The sequence below is a fragment of the Larus michahellis genome, chromosome 18 (genome assembly GCF_964199755.1).
Source record: "Larus michahellis chromosome 18, bLarMic1.1, whole genome shotgun sequence".
NCBI lineage: Eukaryota > Metazoa > Chordata > Aves > Charadriiformes > Laridae > Larus > Larus michahellis.
Window position 1 is genome coordinate 1,552,330 of NC_133913.1, and position 17,558 is coordinate 1,569,887.

At 63.3% G+C, this 17,558-nt stretch overlaps 2 protein-coding genes across 5 annotated transcripts; one reads left to right on the forward strand and one right to left on the reverse strand.

Annotated features, from left to right (window-relative positions):
- The first annotated feature begins 3,631 nt into the window (after nt 1–3,631).
- CISD3 (CDGSH iron sulfur domain 3) lies at nt 3,632–4,995 on the forward strand. Its single transcript, XM_074561954.1, has 2 exons — nt 3,632–3,930; nt 4,319–4,995. Exons 1-2 carry the CDS (start codon nt 3,658–3,660, stop codon nt 4,496–4,498), a joined length of 453 nt encoding a protein of 150 aa, XP_074418055.1. The 5' UTR covers nt 3,632–3,657; the 3' UTR covers nt 4,499–4,995.
- Nucleotides 4,872–17,534, reverse strand: PCGF2 (polycomb group ring finger 2). Of its 4 annotated transcripts, none has more exons than XM_074561944.1 (10): nt 16,212–17,534; nt 12,727–12,866; nt 12,348–12,444; nt 10,061–10,116; nt 9,418–9,468; nt 9,225–9,333; nt 8,591–8,639; nt 8,312–8,450; nt 7,851–7,931; nt 4,872–7,409 (listed from the first exon to the last, which is right to left on the reverse strand). In XM_074561944.1, exons 2-10 carry the CDS (start codon nt 12,836–12,838, stop codon nt 6,940–6,942), a joined length of 1,164 nt encoding a protein of 387 aa, XP_074418045.1. In that variant the 5' UTR covers nt 12,839–12,866; nt 16,212–17,534; the 3' UTR covers nt 4,872–6,939. The 4 variants fall into 4 exon arrangements, with proteins under 4 accessions (XP_074418045.1, XP_074418046.1, XP_074418048.1 ...); XM_074561945.1 differs by having other exon boundaries at nt 15,948–17,534; XM_074561947.1 differs by having other exon boundaries at nt 6,944–7,409; nt 8,312–8,407; nt 16,212–17,532.
- Nucleotides 17,535–17,558: the final 24 nt, after the last annotated feature.

The following is a 17,558-nucleotide window of genomic DNA, read 5'->3' on the forward strand; positions in this document are numbered from 1 at the left end:
TCTCACGCGCTCAGTAGAAGGCTCCAGAGGAGACATACCAGGCGGATGGTGTCATTCCCGTTGGGGTGAAATGTTCAGGCTGAGCTGGCAGGGCGAGGGGTGACCGCTGCCTCTGAGGCGCGGCGGTGGCGGAGCGTGTCCCTCGGGAGCTTGGAGCAGGAGCTTGGCTCTGGGACACAGAAGCTTCCCTGCTGCCCAAAGGAACGTCCCTGTCCAGTGCAAGTCCATCCCTCGGTCTGAAGCGTCCTGCTCGTCCCCGAGACCTCTCTGAAGGACAGCGTGGTGACAGCTTGCGTCAGGGGCCAGTTGCACACGGCAGCGGTGCCCGTCGCTCCAAAAACCTTTCAAATTAAAGCCTCGTTTGTTTGCACACCCGTCTCCAGCGCGCACGTCGTCCCGTCCAGACGGTGACAAGGGCTTTGCTCCGTGTTTGCCCTCGGGGACACCTGCGTCACCCGCCGGGTTCCAGCCTGGATGGGGCCGAGCCGGCAGCCCTGCGCCCAGCGGGGGTTTCCAAGGGCCAGCCCGGTCGGAGCTGGCAGCTCGTGCCGCTCTCTTATTTACCGTTGCCCTCGGTGTAAGGTGTGCCCTGCGGTTTCTTAAACCCACATAAGTAAAAATGATCAAGTGCCTGTGATCAACACAGCCGCGAGGCAGGGAGTGGAATGGGTCCCCGGTGCCGCTGCTTTGTGCGTTTGGTCTGAGAAATGGCGTTGTCATAAAGGCTGTGGGTGTCACCTTGCAGGAAAGGGCGAAGGAGCAATAATTTTAATAGTAACTTTGCAGCAGCAGGTCTGAAACTGCAGTTCAGAGCTGTCCTCCCTTCTCCCCTTTTCCGGGCGGGAAGCAGAGCCGCGGGACAGGACTCGTTTGCTCCGGAGCCGGGTCTCCTGCGCCCGGTTCTTCCCTCCCCTGCCCAGCAAAGGGCCCCCAGCTCTGTGGTACCCACCGGTGGGACGCGTGGGCTCCTGGGTGTCCCATGGGGCTTCAGTCCCGCGGGGACACCTCTTGGGACCGTGGGGTGCCGAGGCACCCCAGAACTTGGTGTCGGCCCTTCTGGTGCCTGGATCAGTGCCCGAGGGGCGCAGCCCGGCTCGGCTGGGACGCTCCGTCCCCCCCGCGGGCAATTTTTGCTGCATGGGGCAGTGAGGGCAGGTGGAGCCTTTCCGTTACCTCCGTGGGTTTGGCGTGAGGACGCTCGGCACAGAAAACCCCCTCCCAACCCACCGCTGCCTGTCCCGGCACCCCGCACCCGGAGCATCGCTGGGGAAGACGGGGGGGAGATGGGTGGGAGCAGCAGCACAACAAGGAAAAGGGTTTTTTTTTTGCTGGTGAGGCCTTTGGCGAGGCCGTGGCCGGAGGGAGGGTTTGGTTCGGGCTCAGCCAAATCCCCGCACCCCCGTTTGCCCCTTCCCTCCCCGGTGCAGGTGGTGGAGCCGCTCTGCCGGGACGAGCTCCCCCCGAATCACCACCCCGAGGTGGTGTAACGTCCGGCCTGACGGAGGGAGGGAAGTTTTATGTGGTTTTTTGGTTGGTTTTTTTTTTTTAATTAATATTTCAAAATCTATCAGGATTTGAAGAAGTTGGTTTGTGCTACCAACGTTTAAAAAGTGGGGAAATGGAAAAACTCAGTTTAGTTAAAGATTCTCATTTTAACTTTGAAAAGTCATCAGTGTCCTGCCCAGCAGCGCCGACGGGTGACTGCTCCGAATTACGTGTGACGTCGCAGCTGAAGGGTAAAGTGCAAATAACCCCTCCAGGGCCCGCTTTGTATTTTTAATTTAAGCAGCAAATGCAGCGGTTTAGCACCTGCCGGGGCCGGGGGGAGCCTGCGCTGCCGGCCGGGGACGCGGCCGCTGCCAGACGGTTTCATCAAACGGAGCCTGCAGACCCGAAGGGCGCAGTGGGGCAGGGGGGTCTGTGAGCCGGGTCATGGCGGGATGGAAGTAAATATCCGGCTGCAGAGATCCCTGCGCCGCCACGGCCTGGGACGCTCCTGTCCCTCGTCCCTGGTGGGTCCCACGGCCTGGGAAAGCCGGGAGGGAGCGGAGCCCCGACCCTGGTCAGGGCAGCCCCTGCCCATGGGCAGAGTCGGGATTCCGGAGGGATTTAAGCGCATCCTCCCGGTTCCGAGGGCTCCCCGTGGCGGAGCCGGGTTCGCGTGGGCCAAAGGGGGCCCGTGGAAAAGGGATGAGCATGGAAAAGAGAGCGGGGAGAGAAGCGGCGAGTTGCAATTACAAGAGCATAAACACATAAGCAGGTGTTTGTACGGTCGTTTTGGTTTTTTCCTGAGAAGGGGGGTTTAGTTGAAAACTACACGGGCAGATTTGTAGCCCGGAGTGTCCGAATATTTGTACCGCTGCCGTGTGTCGGCATCTTCCACGCTGGCTGCGGGAGGCGCGGGGCGGGGGGACGCTCCCCGTTTTAGTTTCTTCCTAAGGACAAACCCCCGTTCAGGTGCCGAGGGCAGGGGGGGGCTCTTAGGAAACTGCTCCTGTTGCCCCGTCTGCTGCCTCCAGCGGGGGCCGGGGACCCCCAGCTGCCCTCCCTGGAGCCAAACGCAGATAATGGCTTTGTATCATTAACGTGTTCGACTGCGGAATTGTTACAGTCCTTGGTACTTTTATTAAAAGAATGTTTTCCAAAAAAAATAAAAAGTAGGCTAAAAAAGACCCGCTCCCGCCCCTGCTCCTTCTCTGGGTGCTCCTGGGGGGGCCGCCTTCCACAGGACCCGGGAATGCGGGAAACGGGAGCCATGGCCCGCGGCTGGGCCACGGAGCGGGATAAAACAGGGAATTTAGAGCCCCCTCAGTTGAAAGCGCGCAGAGGGGGGCGTCTGGGTGGCCCCCGGGAAAGCTGCGGGCTCCAGGTTTGGGGGTCGCTGCCCGGGGGGGGGTTTTCTCCCCCTCCCCGGGGTGTGGGGGGGGGCACTTCAGAAAGGACGATGAAACGGCCTCGGGTGGGACAGTGGGTTTTACGCCTCCGCGGGGCGACGCGCTCGCATCAGACCCTCCCTCCCGTGTCACCGGGACACGGCGGCTGCCCGTGGGCCCCCCCCGGGGAGGACGGGCGGTGGCGGGGGGCCGTGACCCCCGCGCCGGGTGGGACGGTGCCCGTGGGACCGGGTGGCCACAGAGCGCCCCCCCCTCCCCCCCCCGCCCCCGGCCATCGGCAGCGCGAAATCACCGCGGCTGTCAAAAAAGCTAATTTTTCCCAGTAGTGAAATGTTTAAAAAACGAAAAGGCCGGGGGGGCGGCGGGGGGGGCGGGGGGAGTCCAAACCTTTGAGGCTTAAAAGATGAATTTCCAGGGAAGCGGCAGAGCCCGCGTTTGCGAGCACAGGGACCTCCCCCCCCCCCCCCCGCCCCCATCTCCCCCTGCAGCTCCTCGGGGGGGCCCGGGACGAACCCCCGAACCCCGCGGGGCGGGGGGGGGGCACCAAGGGCGCGGGTTGATGGGGCCGGTGCAAAGGGGCCGCGCACCCCGGGGCGGGGGGGGGGGGGGGGGGGGCTGCGGGGATCCCTGCGATGGGGGAACGTTTCTGCAGCGAGGAGCCGAGCTCCCGCCGAGCCCGCCCGCCCCGGCTCTTCCGGCGGGGCCGGGAGGAGGAGCCGCTCCCGGGGAAGGTGACCCGGCGGCGGGCGGAGCGGCGGGGGCCATGCTGCTGCTGAGACCGGCCGCGCTTGTGACACTGATGAGAACCGCAGCGGGTTGCGGCGGGGGGGGCGGGCGGCGAAGGGGGTCGGCGGTTGTCTGTCGGTGCCGGGACCCCCCGGGGGTTTCGTACATCCCTTCGCTCTCCTCCGCCCCCCAGGTGCGACGGTGCTCGGCCCCCCCGCAGCCGGTGATCGCCGCCAAGGAGCCGTTCCCGGTGGAGCTGAAGGCGGGGAAGAAATACGCCTGGTGCTCCTGCGGGCACAGCCGCAGCCAGGTCGGGCCGGGGACCGGGGGGGGGGTCCGGGCCCCCCAGCCGGGATGCGCGGGGATGCGGACGGGGCCGGGAGCGGGGCGGGAGCGGCCCCACGGGGACACACACACACACACACACCCCCCGGTCCAGAGGAGGGTTTGGGAGGAGGAGATGCCGTCGCCCCCCCCCCCCCGGGTGCTCCCGCAGCACCCCGATTCCCGAGGGATGCGCTGGGCCGTGGAGGGGGCGGGCAGAGCGCAGCCGGGGGGGGATGGAGGGGTCGCGGTCCCCCCGCTTTGTGCTCAGAGCGGGGGGGGGGACACACACGACAGCGCAGCCCCCGCGCCAGCCAGGCACCCCCAGCACCCCCGGATCCCCACCTTTACCCCCCTCCCCCTTTGCTTTGCAGCCCTTCTGCGACGGCACCCACAAAAAAGCCGCCCCGGGGCTCTCCCCGCTGCGCTTCACCCCCGAGGAGGACAAGACGGCCTGGCTCTGCGGGTGCAAGCGCACCCGCTCCCCCCCCTACTGCGACGGCACCCACAAGGAGGAGGCCGTGCAGGGCGCCCGGGTCTCCACACAGCCCTGACACGGCTGCGCCCCACAGCCACGGGGGCGCACGGACCCCACGGGCCCACCGGGATGTTCAGCTCTCGGGTACCGGAGGGAGTGAGGAGATGCCCAGCTCCCACCCCAATTAACCTGAATTACTCGGCCCTGGGGGCTGCCACCAGCTGCAGAAGACCAGCCTCACCCCGCCACGGGGGCAGCGATTTTGCCTTCTGCCCCGCTGGGGCCCTGCCGGGGATGACGAAGGCTCAGCAGCGGCTGGGGAAGAAAATAATCCACGGGATAACAGGACTTTCAGGAGCGGGTTTGTAGCCCCAGAGCTGCGGGTGCCCGTCGGGACGCGGGACGGAGGGACCCGGGCGGCTGCATCCGTACAGGGAGACGACGGGAACGACAGTCTGCAGCATTTATTACATTTACAAAGCTGTATAGTTATACAAATGTTTAACCAATAACGATATATGAATATCAGAATATATTACAAGACATTAAAACGTCGTACAGGATGCAAACATACAGAGCAATTTGGTTTGTACCATATAGGAAAAAACAGAAAACAAAACAACCCCCCCCAAGAGCCCCACACAAACCCCCGCCCGAGGCACTTCAGCTGCCTCCCTCAGTCCATTTTGGCCTATTTACAAGGAGAAAAGGGGTGTCAAAGTCGAGACAAACGGAGCCCCCCAACACGCTTCGAGCCCCTCGTCCGGGATGGGGAAGAGAGAAACAAAAAGGGGCCCCGCGGGGACCCCCCCGGGCCCCATCCCCAGTGCCCGGAGGGCAGCGGAGCCCGGGGCTGTGCTATAGCGAAGGCGCTGCTTCAGTCCGTGCCGGGGGTGCGGTACTTCCAAAAAAAAAAAAAAAAAAAAAAAAAAATTAAAAAATACAATAACAACATCCCATGTTTCCTGACCTTTGGAGTCGGGCTGTTCACACAATTCCCGTGCCGCTTTCCTTTGGTTCTCACCGTGCCGTCGTGGGCGGCCGCAGCCGCAGCCTGGCCGGGGGGGGCTGTTCCGGGCGCTGCAGGCACTTGCTTATTTTTTTTTTTGTCCTTCGTCCCCCTCCCCAGGCAGGGATGGAGAGAAGCCCCCGGGCTCTGCGCTCCCCGGGGCTCCTGTGCTTTTTTTTTTTTCTTTTGTCACTGTAGAAAGTTGGTCCCTTCCCCGGCGCGCGGGGGCAGCCGGTGACCCCGGTGCCGCTCCGCTCCCGCCCGAAACACGGCAGCACCTTCCCGCGCTGGGCCCTCGCCGCAGCCTCCTGGCTAAAGGCACTGTAGTCTTATTATTTATTTTTTTAAAAAATTTTATTTTTTTTTAAAAACCCAATGTGGGGGGCAGGAGGAGGAGAGGGCGGGAAGGACGGGGCCGGGGAGGACAGGAAAATAAACGCTCCGAAACGTGGCACTGAAGCTGCGGAGGCGAGCGGAGCGCTGGCGGTGCGGGGGTCCCGCGTGTCCCCCCACCCCCCTGACTGGGTGCTGCACCCACCGTGCGCTCGGGCCGGGCAGCAGCATTTGACGCCCCCGGGTCCCGCGCAGACGCCCCCAGCGCTGGCAAAGCATCCCCCAACACGGGGTTTAGATGCCCCCAGCCAAAATTTCCCGGTGGTGGCCGGAGCCGTCGGTACCCGGCGCTGCCCGTCGGCCCCGGGGAGGCGGCAGCTCCCTTGGAAAGGGAAAAAAAACCCCAATATTCAGCGGGGCTCGTGCTCCTGCCCCCGGCACGGCCGGCCCTTCCCCGCCAAGTCGCAAACAGAATTTTTTTAAGCTGGGGGGGGCTAGGGGGGGAAACCCCCACAATGAAAGAACTTACTGTGCATCGAGGGAAGCGTCTGCGTGAGGCTTTGCTCGATCAGAGCCTGAAACACCCTCCGGAGACCACACAGGGAAAGCGAAAAAGAACCAGAAATGTGCCCAGCAAGGCAAAGCCGGGGCGGGGGCGGGGGGGGGGCAACGCCAGCGAGCGACGCACGATGCCAACAAATGGTCCCGGCGGGCCACAGGCACCACGTTATCAAACCTGGTGCCCAAAACAACCAACCCCAAACAAACACAAAAAAAGCTAAAAAAAAAAAAAAAAAAAAAAAACAAAAACCCAGAGCACGGCAGGGCTGGGGGGGGGAGGGAGGAGGAGGGGGGGGGCAGTTTTTGGCTTCTGTGCTTGGCCCTTACCTGTGCTTGGCCCTTACCTGTGCAGCCGGGCGTCCCCGCTCACGGCCCCGTCTCGCTCCCGGCCGGCGCGAGGGGAGAGGGATGGGGAGGAGAGTGAAAAGCGTTAAGAGAAAAACGAGCAAGGAAGGCGGCAGGGCCCGCGTGGCTCCCAGCTCCGGCGTGCAGCTTACGTAAGTTAAAATAATTAAAAAAAAAATAAAAAATAAAAAAAAAAATTAAAAAAAAAAAATCATTTAAAAATAGTCAACCACATTTATGTGTCTTATTTGCATTTTAAATTAATCTGGTCAATCAATAGAAAATAAGTATGTATAATTTTTTTTTTTCTCCCTATGTACACATATATATTTATATATGTATATATATAATATATATAGATATATAAAACCCGGCCAGGAGTCCCTGTTTTTGGCGTCGTTTAGGTCAAGGCGGAGGCCGTGCTGCCATTGACAGTCGTTTTGCGGCACCGGCCGGTGGCGGGGGGCAGCGGGTGGCAGTTCGAGGTGCCGTTGAGCGCGGTGCTGGTGGCGGGGGGGCCGCTGCCGGCGGTGGAGCTGGGCGAGCCGTGGGACGGGGTGCCGGGGCTGGGCAGGGAGGAGGAGGTGGCGGGCAGCGTGGCGGGGCTGTGGGCTTTGTCGCTGACCGACTCGCACTCGGAGGCGCCGCTGGTGTTGGTGCACTCGGAGGTGGGCGGCTGGGAGAGCTTGAGGCGCTTGCAGGCGGGTTGGACGCGGTATTTCAGCGGCAGGGGCCCGTTCTGCAAGCGGGAGAGGGGCAGACGCATGGCACCCGGCACCCCGCGGCACCCCGTGCCGGGATAGCACCGGCGGGCACCGCATCACCGGCCGCCCGCGCTGGCGGCACGGCCTGATGTCAGCCACCAACCCTCCCGCCCGCCCTGGAGAAAGGGGCAGAAAAGCACGTGCAGCCCCCCAGCCTCCTGAAAATCACACCCGGAGCAAAACACTTCTGTAAGAAGGAGGCGTCTGGGGTTTAATTTGTTGAAGTACTCCAATTTTTCAGCTTTTCAATTTAGTTTTTTCAACGCTCCACTTTTTCAATTTTTAAGTAAGCTCTTCAAATGTTGAGTTTTTCAGTTTTTAAGCTTTTGAATGCCGTCAGCCTTCCCCTAAAGGACTGCTTTTCCCAGCTTTTCTCCAAGACTAGCCCTGGCAGGGGAGGAGGCAGCTCCACTTACCCTCCTCCAGGGATAGATGTAGGCGATGTCCATCAGGGTGTAATACTCCTTCAGGGGCTCGTCTTCGTAGAGCACTTCCACCTGGCGCAGGGAAAAGTGTCACCCCCCCAGCACAGGGGCAGAGGCACCGCCAGCCCCCCCCCGGAGCCGCTCAGGGGACACCGGGGCTTTGCTGTCCCCAGGTGCCTCTCCCAGAGCCGGGGGCTGCCAGGGCTCGTGATGACAGAGCAAATTCAGAGCTTACATGCAACGTGCCACAAGGGACGGATCCTGCCCCAGCGTCCCCCCCCGGCTGGGGACGCAAAGCCTGGGCTGCACGAAGCAGAGCCGTGATACCGGGAAACAAGCAGAGCACGGCGTGTTTGCAGCAGGGGATGTAACACGGCAGGGCCAAAACGTCATCGAGCCCACCGGAGCGCAGGGAACGCCGGGCAGCGAGCGCAGCCCAGCCACAGGCTCACCTTGTACTTGCTGGGAACGTCCATCTTGTTGCGGAGGAACTTGGCCAGGTGCATGACGGTCATGGCGGCGGGACAGCGCAGGAACCGCACCCCGTTCTTCTGGGGACGCAGCGGGAGGGGGCCGGGGGGAGAGGCGTTGCTGAGAGTCCGCCGTGCAATTAATGGGCAGTTCCCACCTCCTCCGGCAGACGGTTTGGGGTGCCCTCCTGTCCCCCCTCCCCAGCCCCCAAAAGGCGGCTGGACACAGAGCTCTCCGTGCCGCGGTCCCACCACACTCACCTTCTCCTTCTCCAGGTCCCCGTTCTCGACGGTCCCTTTCTTCTCCTCTCTGGGGGAGTAAAGCAAACACAGGACAAAGTTTATGGAGGAATAAAAAGGCAGAAAGAAAAAATAACCCACCAGAAGGGCCGTCCATGGAGGGGCTACAAGGGGAACCACCCGGTGACCTTCAGCCAAGCTGTGGCTTCGCCACCCCTGACACCCCCACGTTGCTGCGTTTCCAGTCCAGCGCACTGCCATCGCTGCCCGGGCTGCCGCCTTCCCCGTCTCCCTCCGAATGGCTGCGCCACATGCCGGTGACATCCTCGGAGGCCACCACCAGCACCGGGGACGTGGCAGCCCTTGGGCTCTGCTGCCTGGGAAGGAGCCGGCCTGCAGAGCGGCGATGCGGGGACCCCGCTGCCATGGCAAGCACCCACATCCGAAGAGGATGCAGGGCGGGGAAGCAGAGCAGATGGGGTTTGGGCGCCCCTCTGTCCATTCAAGCACCCTGGAAGACGCTGAGCCCTAGGCAGGGCAGCGTCAGCCACCACCTCGCACCTCAGCTCCCTCTCCGGAGTGGGAAAAGAGAGTGAGAGCTTATTCAGAGCCCCCAAACCCAGGCAGGGACTTAGGAGCGGCCAGAAAACGGTACCTCGACCCTTCGTAAAACTCTATGGACAGGCTGACAATCTCGTCGTCCGTCAGGTTCCCCTTGTCCTGCTCAGAGACTTCCCCGCGGTCTTCATTGGACCCGTTGGGAACTGCCGGAGCAGAGGGAGGGAGAGGCTGAGCTGTTGCGGGGGGCACAGCCGGGGTGAGGGGGGGTTCCCGGAGCTGACACTCACCCTCTGCCATGGGGTAGGCTGCGTAGAAGTCGCGTCGCCTCTTCATCTCATCTGCGGCAGAAGGGAGGAGGAAGGTGAGGGGGGAAAAAAAAATCACACCAAGGGGGAGATGGATGCAAAGGGGAGAGCAGGAGGAAGCCCCCGATGGCCGAGCGCCCGCTCCTCGCCGGCAGCTCGAGCAGGAGCTGCCTGGTGCAGGCAGAGGGACCCATAGGAAGGCAGCGGCTTTAGCAAGAGCAATCAAATTGTACCAGTGAAACCCTCGGAGCAGCCGCAAATCTGCTGCTGGGAGAGTGCCTTTATGGCGGCTCAACTGTCCTCAGGCTTTCCACGCCTGCAGACCCCCACACTTTTCCCCCCAAGGACGGGCAGGCACTTGGAGAGCAAACCGGCGGCTCCCGCTCCCAGCTTTGCTGTTCGTGGCTCCCCCAGCAGCAGCCCCCCCGGCTGCCGGAGCGCGGGGTGGGCACTATCCGGATGGGCCCATCCCTGTCCGTTCACACCGTGCGTTTTCCCGCTGTCCCCATTACACGGGCAGAGACGCGCGTGGGCAGCGCGGAATCAGGGGAAGGTGTTTTCCCTGGTGGGTGGGAGCGAATTAGAAACCCCAAACCCACACAATTATAACCGTCCGTGCCTGTACCTTTGAAAAGCCCCGGGACCAGTTTGTACACTATGTCCTGTAGGGTTTTGTCCGACCTGGGGGGGCAAAAGAAATAGGAAAAGAGAGAGAAATCAGCTGGATGGGAGCAACTGGCTTCCCTGGGTGGACAAAAGCCGCCCAGCACCCTGTGCCCCCGGCCAGCCCGAATGCCACCTCCCCCCCATCTCCCTCCAGGGAAACTCCCAGCACAAGCTCCCCATCCCACGGCGGTGCCACAGCCCTGTCTCGCAGGAAAACTCGTCCGCGCTCGCGCTCACCGCAAAGGGTTAACTCTGGAAGAAGAAAGAAAACCATTTCAAAAATCCTTGTAATTGCTAGGGATGATGACAGCAGGATTTTGGGGCCGGGATCCGTTTCAGTAGTCAAAACGATTATGGAAACACACTGAGAACTTACAAAAAAAAAAAAAATAATATCTAAGATCAGCAAATGTTTCTGCAAGTTTTAATTTGCATCTAATTTTATTTTTGGACTCGGCTGCAGTTCAGGGCTCAGGCGTTGATTTCCCTCTGCCGTAAGGACGGCAGGACAGCGGCTGCTGTCAGGGTGTCGCACAGGAAAGCAGAGGGGGCTCCCCGAGACGGGAACATCTCGCGGCAGCATCCTCTGAAGCAGTCGAGGAACTGGGGAAGCTCAAGTCCCCTCCTCAGCACAGGGCCGGGAATGGGGTTTCGCTGGAAGGCTTGGGCTCGGGACCCTGCAGGCAGGGCATCTGGCGCAATTTAAAAGCAGCAGCTCAGCCAAATAAAAAAAAATATCTCAAAAACAAAGCAAGAGCAGTGGGACTGGTGAAAAGTAAATTATGTCTGCAATTATTTCCATTTTAATAATAAGGCCTTTATTTTACAGAAAAACAAATGACCGTACCCTATATTATTTTTAGCCTACCCATGTCTTTCATCCCTAATTCCTCGGTGATGTCACTCTGGTTCACGAGGCCCCACTGTGATTTTATTTATAATACATACCCAGAGAATTGGCTTTATAATTTACAGCAAGCTAATGAAAAAGCAACCTCTGCCACTTGATTGGCAGCTTAATTACCAGCCGGTCGCTGCTCCGGCATGAGTCAGCCCCATTCAGCCCGGCGCGGTGACACGGGGTGGGGTCTGGGGTGCCACTGGGGACGCGGTGGCCACGCGTGGGCAACTCCCTCAGCATCACGCCCGGGACGTGGGTGTTTCGGTGCTGCCATGGCACCGGTTTTGGGAAGCAAAGGGGAAGCAAGCCCCTCCTCGGCGCAGAGAGTTTCCTGTGGCACCACATCTGGCTCAGGCCTCTGTCACCTGCGGTGTCACCTCTGCCCACATGCGCCCCATAAAATTTCCCCCGCCGGGACCAAAGGGGATGCGAAGGCACCGCGCCACCACGACAGCCAGGGCTCGGGGCTGCCGTGCCCGTCTGCGGCGCGGGCGGCTGCGTATCCGTCTCCGCACGCAGGCAGGGATGTTTCGGCGAGGGAGCCGTGGGAGCCGGAGTGTAAATATTTCATAGTGAACCAGAAAAAAAAAAAAAAAAAAAAAGGCAGAAAAAGTGTTACTACAGAAACGGATTTACATGGAAGAGTCTAAAAAAAAAAAGGATAAAAAAAAAAAAAAAGCCAAGTGATGTATTGCAGCCTTTCATGGTTTCTATGCCAACCACCTGCAGAGCCAATTCCACAACTGACGGGACGTGTCTGGCTTTCCCCAGCCAGACGCGGGGCCAGGGCAGAGCCGGCACGAAGCCACCGCCACCGTGGCCGGGCACCCTTTCACCTGGGCTGCTGCCCCAAGGGACACGGCACCGTCCCCACGGGGGAAAGGGCAGGGAGTTAGAAAGCACAAGCGGTTAAACTGCGCCTGGTGGGACTGTGGGGACAGACGGATGGATGTCTGCGGTCTGGGATGCGCAGGGATGGGCTCAGGGTGCCCTGCTCCAGCTGGCACCCACCCCAGCCTCCTCCTGCTGCCACAGAGATGTCCCCTGGTCCTGTCCCCTTCACGGTGGCGCTTCCTACCATCCCCATTCCCCTTCCACCCAGAGAGCACCCCAAATCGCCACTGCTGTAGGGTGCGGGGTCAGGAGCAGAGAGGTTTCATGCTGCAAGAGATACAATGGTCCCTGCTCAGCTGAATGAACCTGGGGCGGCCGCAGAGCCCACCTCGCCATCCCGGGGTGCTCGGGGCTGCACCCCAGAGCGGGCACAGGCTGCACCGACACGGGGCTGGGGCTCGGTGCCACGCAGGGGCACGGGCACGGCGCGCGGGGAGCCCCCAGAGCTCACCTGATGCTGAGGAGGGGTCTGGTTTTGTGCACTTGGACATCACACATGGGGCAGTACTTGTTCGTCTCCAGGTAGCGAACGATGCAGGTTTTGCAGACTGCGGGGAGAGACCCAGTGTGAGCAGATGGACGGACGGACGAGGGGGCAGAGCCCCTGTGCCAGCCCCCGCAGGGGCTCAGGGCCCGGACCCCTGCTTGCCCGCCGCGGCCTGGCCCCAACCACAACCCCTCAGCTCCGTCCCAGAAAAATGCCCCATGCAGGAAGGGTTTGGGGACTGCCCTGTCCGCGGGAGGGTCTCAGTGCAGCACAGCCACCCTTCCCAGGGCTCGGGGCACCCCTGGGTGCAGCATGGCTCCTAGCGGGGGCCCGGGACACTCACAGGAGTGCAGACACTCCACGATGGTGGTGGCGTCTATGAAGTAGCCGCCGCACAAGGCGCACATCAGGTGGGGGTTGAGCTCGGTGATCTTTATCCTGGTGGTCCTGTGCATTTTGGAGCAGCGCCGCGGCGGATCCTCCCTGCGGGGAAACACCCGGGGCCACCCTTAACGGCTGCTTTGTGCAAGGGCAGGACCTGCAGAACTCTCACCACCCTTTAACGAACAAATCCGGGGCAGAGTGGGGTGCCTGGTGACCCCCCTACATACCACCCTGAGAACCCTGGACCCACACCTCGCCAGCCCTACGGGTGCACAAGCAGCACCCACACACCTCCCCATGCAGCCCCCAGCCGCGGGCTCTGCCCAGGTCCCTCTGCCCCATCTTTGCATCTTTCTGGGGGTCCCCAAGTGTGTCCCCACCACGCCGAGATGCCTCTGAGTGGGGACAAATCACCCCTGTTAGCCAGCCCCTTGCCTGCAGCTCCCCGGGCTGCGCGCGCGCGCACACACACACACACACACAAAGTGTATTTTTGTTTTGTTCGATGGAAAAGGCATTTTCAGCCACCGCCTCACGGTTTCTATAGAAACTCCCGAGTCCGGTGTTGGCTACCTGCCTGGGGCCAGGAGCAGCCGCAGCACCTGCGCGTGTGGGTGTGCATGGCCGGGGCTGCACGTGGGGCACGGGCAGCGTCCCCCGGCGCGGGGCGCAGATACGGGGGAACCGCCGCCTGCCTGCTCCAGCACTTCCACCTTTACAATGGGAGATGGCAGAGCCGAGGCCTGAAATCACTGCAGTTTTATTGTTTCCATGGCAACCCCGATACTTGGAGAGGAGCCAGGATATTATTACAACCATCCGAGGCGAGGGGGAGAGGGGAGAAGAAACCCTGGGTTTGTGTTAATGAGTGTGGGCGCGATGGCAGCATGAGGGTGCAACACCCGTACGCACCCACACCCCCACCCAGGGCGACACACACACGTGTGTGTGTGTACACACAAACTACACACACACACACACACATCCCCCACACGCACACAGGCAGAGGTGCGCACGTACCCTCGCACCCCTGCGGTACAGGCGCTCACACGGGGCCAGGCGTGGAGTGGTGTCACCAGCCGCCTGACACGGGGCCAGGCCCTTCACAGACACCCGACAGCCAACAACCAGACAACAGCCACTGAAGGCAAAATGGGCACCGTGACCGGGCGAGGAACAGGGTGAACCCCGCAAACAGGGAGCAAACGGGGCGCACGGGCGTGTGCATGCACAGGGCAGTGCGTGCGAGGGTGCAGTTTTGGGGGGGTGTGGGGTGTGTGCTCGGGGCTGTGCATGGAGCGGTGCCTACAGGTGTGTTTGTACACCCCCGGGTCCATGTTGTCCCGCTCCCTCCCTGCTGCGCTTCTCCCGGTCTCCAGTCTGGGTCTCTCATCTCCTTCAGCCGCCGTGGAGTCCCCAGAGGCAGGTGTGCAGGGATGGGGACACCATGGGGATAGGAATGGAGATGCTGCAGGGATGGAGACACCACGGGGACAGGGATGGAGATGCTGCAGGGATGGGGACACCACGGGGACAGGGATGGAGATGCTGCAGGGATGGAGACACCACGGGGACAGGGATGGAGATGCTGCAGGGATGGGGACACCACGGGGACAGGGATGGAGATGCTGCAGGGATGGGGACACCACGGGGATGGGGATGCTGCAGGGATGGGGACAGCATGGGGAATGAGACCTCCAGGACACCCCTGTGCTGGAGGGGCAGGGGCCAAGCTGAGCCCCAGGGTCTCCTTGCAGAGAGGGGGCCAGGGGCACCAGCGTGTTTGGGAAGCCCCAGCCCCCCCCCCCGAGGCTCAGCTCCCACCCCTGGGCATCCCCCGGGTTGGCACCCTGGGGTCTCCCTGGGTGGTGGCCTGCACCACTGGGCAGGTGCCCTCAGCCCTCCGCAGCCCACAGGTGATGGGGGGCCACTGCCAGGCTCCCTCCGGCCAGGAGAATACCTGGGGGGGGGCTGTGGTCCCCAGTCCCGGATCCCGCATCGAGTGCCGCGAGGGACCGGGCAGCTCCGCCGGGCACCGGCTGCCCACGCCGGGCCGCAGGACCCACAGCTGCATTTTGGGTGGATTTGGCTGCTTTTGGTGCTCGCAGCCGCCAATGGCGGCCCGGGTCTCCGCGGGAGGGGGGAGCCTGAGCCACCGGCGCAAACCGGTTCTAATAAACCGGGTGATAACAACGGCGATTTCCTGCCGCGGGGGCGAACAAAGCCCCGGATAGCCCCCCCCGCCGGGCACCGGAGCCGGCCACAGCACCGGCCCCACCGGAGCCCTCGGGGCCGCCCCGTCCCGCCAGCGGCACCGGCCGCCCCGGCCCCGCCGCCAGAGCGGGTCCCGCCGCCTGCAGCCGGCTCCCCCGCACCTCCAGCCCCGACTTTCGGAGTCTTTTGTCTCCCTGGGCGGTGGCCCGGCACGGTGACCCCCGTCCCCGTCCCCAAAATCTCCCCGGACCAGGCACGGGTGGGGAAGGACGTTTCAAAGTCACCGGTAACTTGGACCCGACCGGCCGCCCCCTCCCCGCGGGACGCACCGGCGGCGGCGAGCCCGAGGGCCGGGAAATAAACTGGGACGGCTCCCCCCGGCACTGGCCGCTGGCTTGCACGGCCGCCACGGGCCCCCCACGCACCGGGACACACGACAAAAAAAGGCGGCGGACCGTGAACCCGCACCCCCCGGACAGCGCCCGCCGCCCCGACGGGACCCCCCGCCCCTCCCGAGGTGCGGGACGCGGGCACCGAGGAGCGAAACAGCGGGAAGGGGGGATAAGCACGGCGGGGAGGGCACGGACACGGGTGTCCACACACCCGTGTATGCACAAGGACACACAAACACACACCCCCCCGCATCCCCGCGGCGGGACGTGTCCGCCCGGCAGCGCCCGGTGTGTGACACCCGCCTGGCACCGGACACGCGTGACCCCGCGCTGTGCCCCGGGGGTCCCCGCTTGCAGCCCGGAGGGCAGCTCCCGCTTCATTTGTATTTTTTGGGGGGGGGACAGGATTTGAGGCCGGGGGTGGGGCAGCCCCGGTGGACCCGGGGCACTCCCGGTGCCCCGCAGCCCTTTGTACTCGGGGCCGGCTGACAGCCCGCCCCGGGGACCGGCCCGGCCCCCTCCGCCCGCCCCGGGGGGGCTCCCGCCACCGCCCCCCCCCCACCCCGGGCCGTACCGCACTGCCCCTCTCCTCGCCGCGCCGGGCCCAACGGGGGGGCGGTGGGAGCCGGGGCTGTCAGGGCTCCGTAGCCCCTCTCCGGTGCCCGCCGTGGTGTGGGGGGGTGTTCACGGCCTCCCCGGGCAGGAGCGGGGCGGCGGCACAAAGCGGGGGGAGGCGGCGGCCATCGGCCATCTTGAACGCGGAGAGAAAAAGGCGCGGGGGGGCCCGGCGGCGGAGCCCGGCGGCGGCGGGGGGGGGGGCCCGGGGCCGCGTCCCTACCTGGTGGCAGCGGCGGCCCCGCGGCCGCCCCTCCGCTCCCCCGCTCGGCGCGGCTCGGCTCGGCGCGGCGGCGGCGCTGCGGCCGGGGCCCTTTTTTCTCTCGCTCGTTTTTTTTTTTTTTTTTCCTTTTTTTTTTTTCCCTCCTTCCTCCTCCTTTTTTTTTTTATTTTTTTTCCTCCTTTTTTTTTTTTTTATTTTTTTCCCTCCTCCAGCCGCCGCCAGGCCCCGCCCCGCCTCACGTGACCTCATTCCTTTGGGGTGTTGCGGAGGAGGGGAGTGAGGGGCCGAGATTGGGGGGTGCCTTCCCCCCCCCCCCACCGCCCCGCCCCGCCGGGACACGGACACCCTCCCGCACCGGCGCCCCCCAGGGGACACCGCCGCCACGGTGCCCCAGTGCTTGCGGAGGGCCCCGCTGCTGCCGCCGCCCCCCACCCGCCGCGACCCGCCCCCCCCCGCCTTGTGGTCAGGGAAAAGGAGAGAGCCCTAAAAGCCGCTGGAATAGGCCCAAAACCCAAAGCGGGGCGGTGGTGCCCCGCTCTGCTCCCCGCTAACGTGTCCCTGTGTTCCCCCATCACCGCGACACCCCTGGGGTGGTGCCCCCCCCCCCACCGACCGTCGCTGGGGTCATTTTCGGCCCCAAATGGGGGGAATTCCCAGCCGGGAGGTGACGCAGGGCATCCCTGCCCCCGCGGGACCTTGCCCGGGAACCTCGCGTGGGGGTCCAGTGCCTGCGGGGCTCGGCAGGGCCCGCGGGACCCGCGGCGGGAGGGGAAGCAAAGGGAAGGGTGAAAAATAAGGGAAGAAAAATAGAGGGGAATTAGAGAAAGAAAGGGGAAAATGGAAAAGGGGGGAAGAAAAGAAAAAAAAAGGAATAGGAGGAAAGGAAAGGAAAGAAAAAAGGCAGGAAAAGAGGAGGGAAAGAAAAAAGAAGGGAGGAAAAGAAAAAATGCAGGAAAAAGGGAATGAGGAGGAAAAAAAGGAAAAAGCGGGAAAGAAACAGAGGGAAAAAGGGAAGGAAGGGGAACGGAGCGGGCGGGCTCAGGGTTCCCCCGCGGGGCCGGTCCCGCGGCCGGGGGATCCGTTTCGGCGGGGCCGGCCCCGCTCGGAGGGAAGGGGGCTCCTTGCGAGGAGCTCACGGGGGATTCCGGGGGGTGCGGGCAGCCGGGGCGCCCACGCGTGTCGGCGGCCTCTCGCCCCCCGCAGCCCCGCGCCGGCGCGGCGGAAGGCGGCGGGGGCCCCGCGCGTGTCCCCGGCTCCCGCGTGGGTCCGGTGCGACCGTGGTGTCTTCCCTACGCCCGGTGTACCGGCTCCTCGGCGCAGCGCAGCGCCCACGCGCGTTTCCCCGCG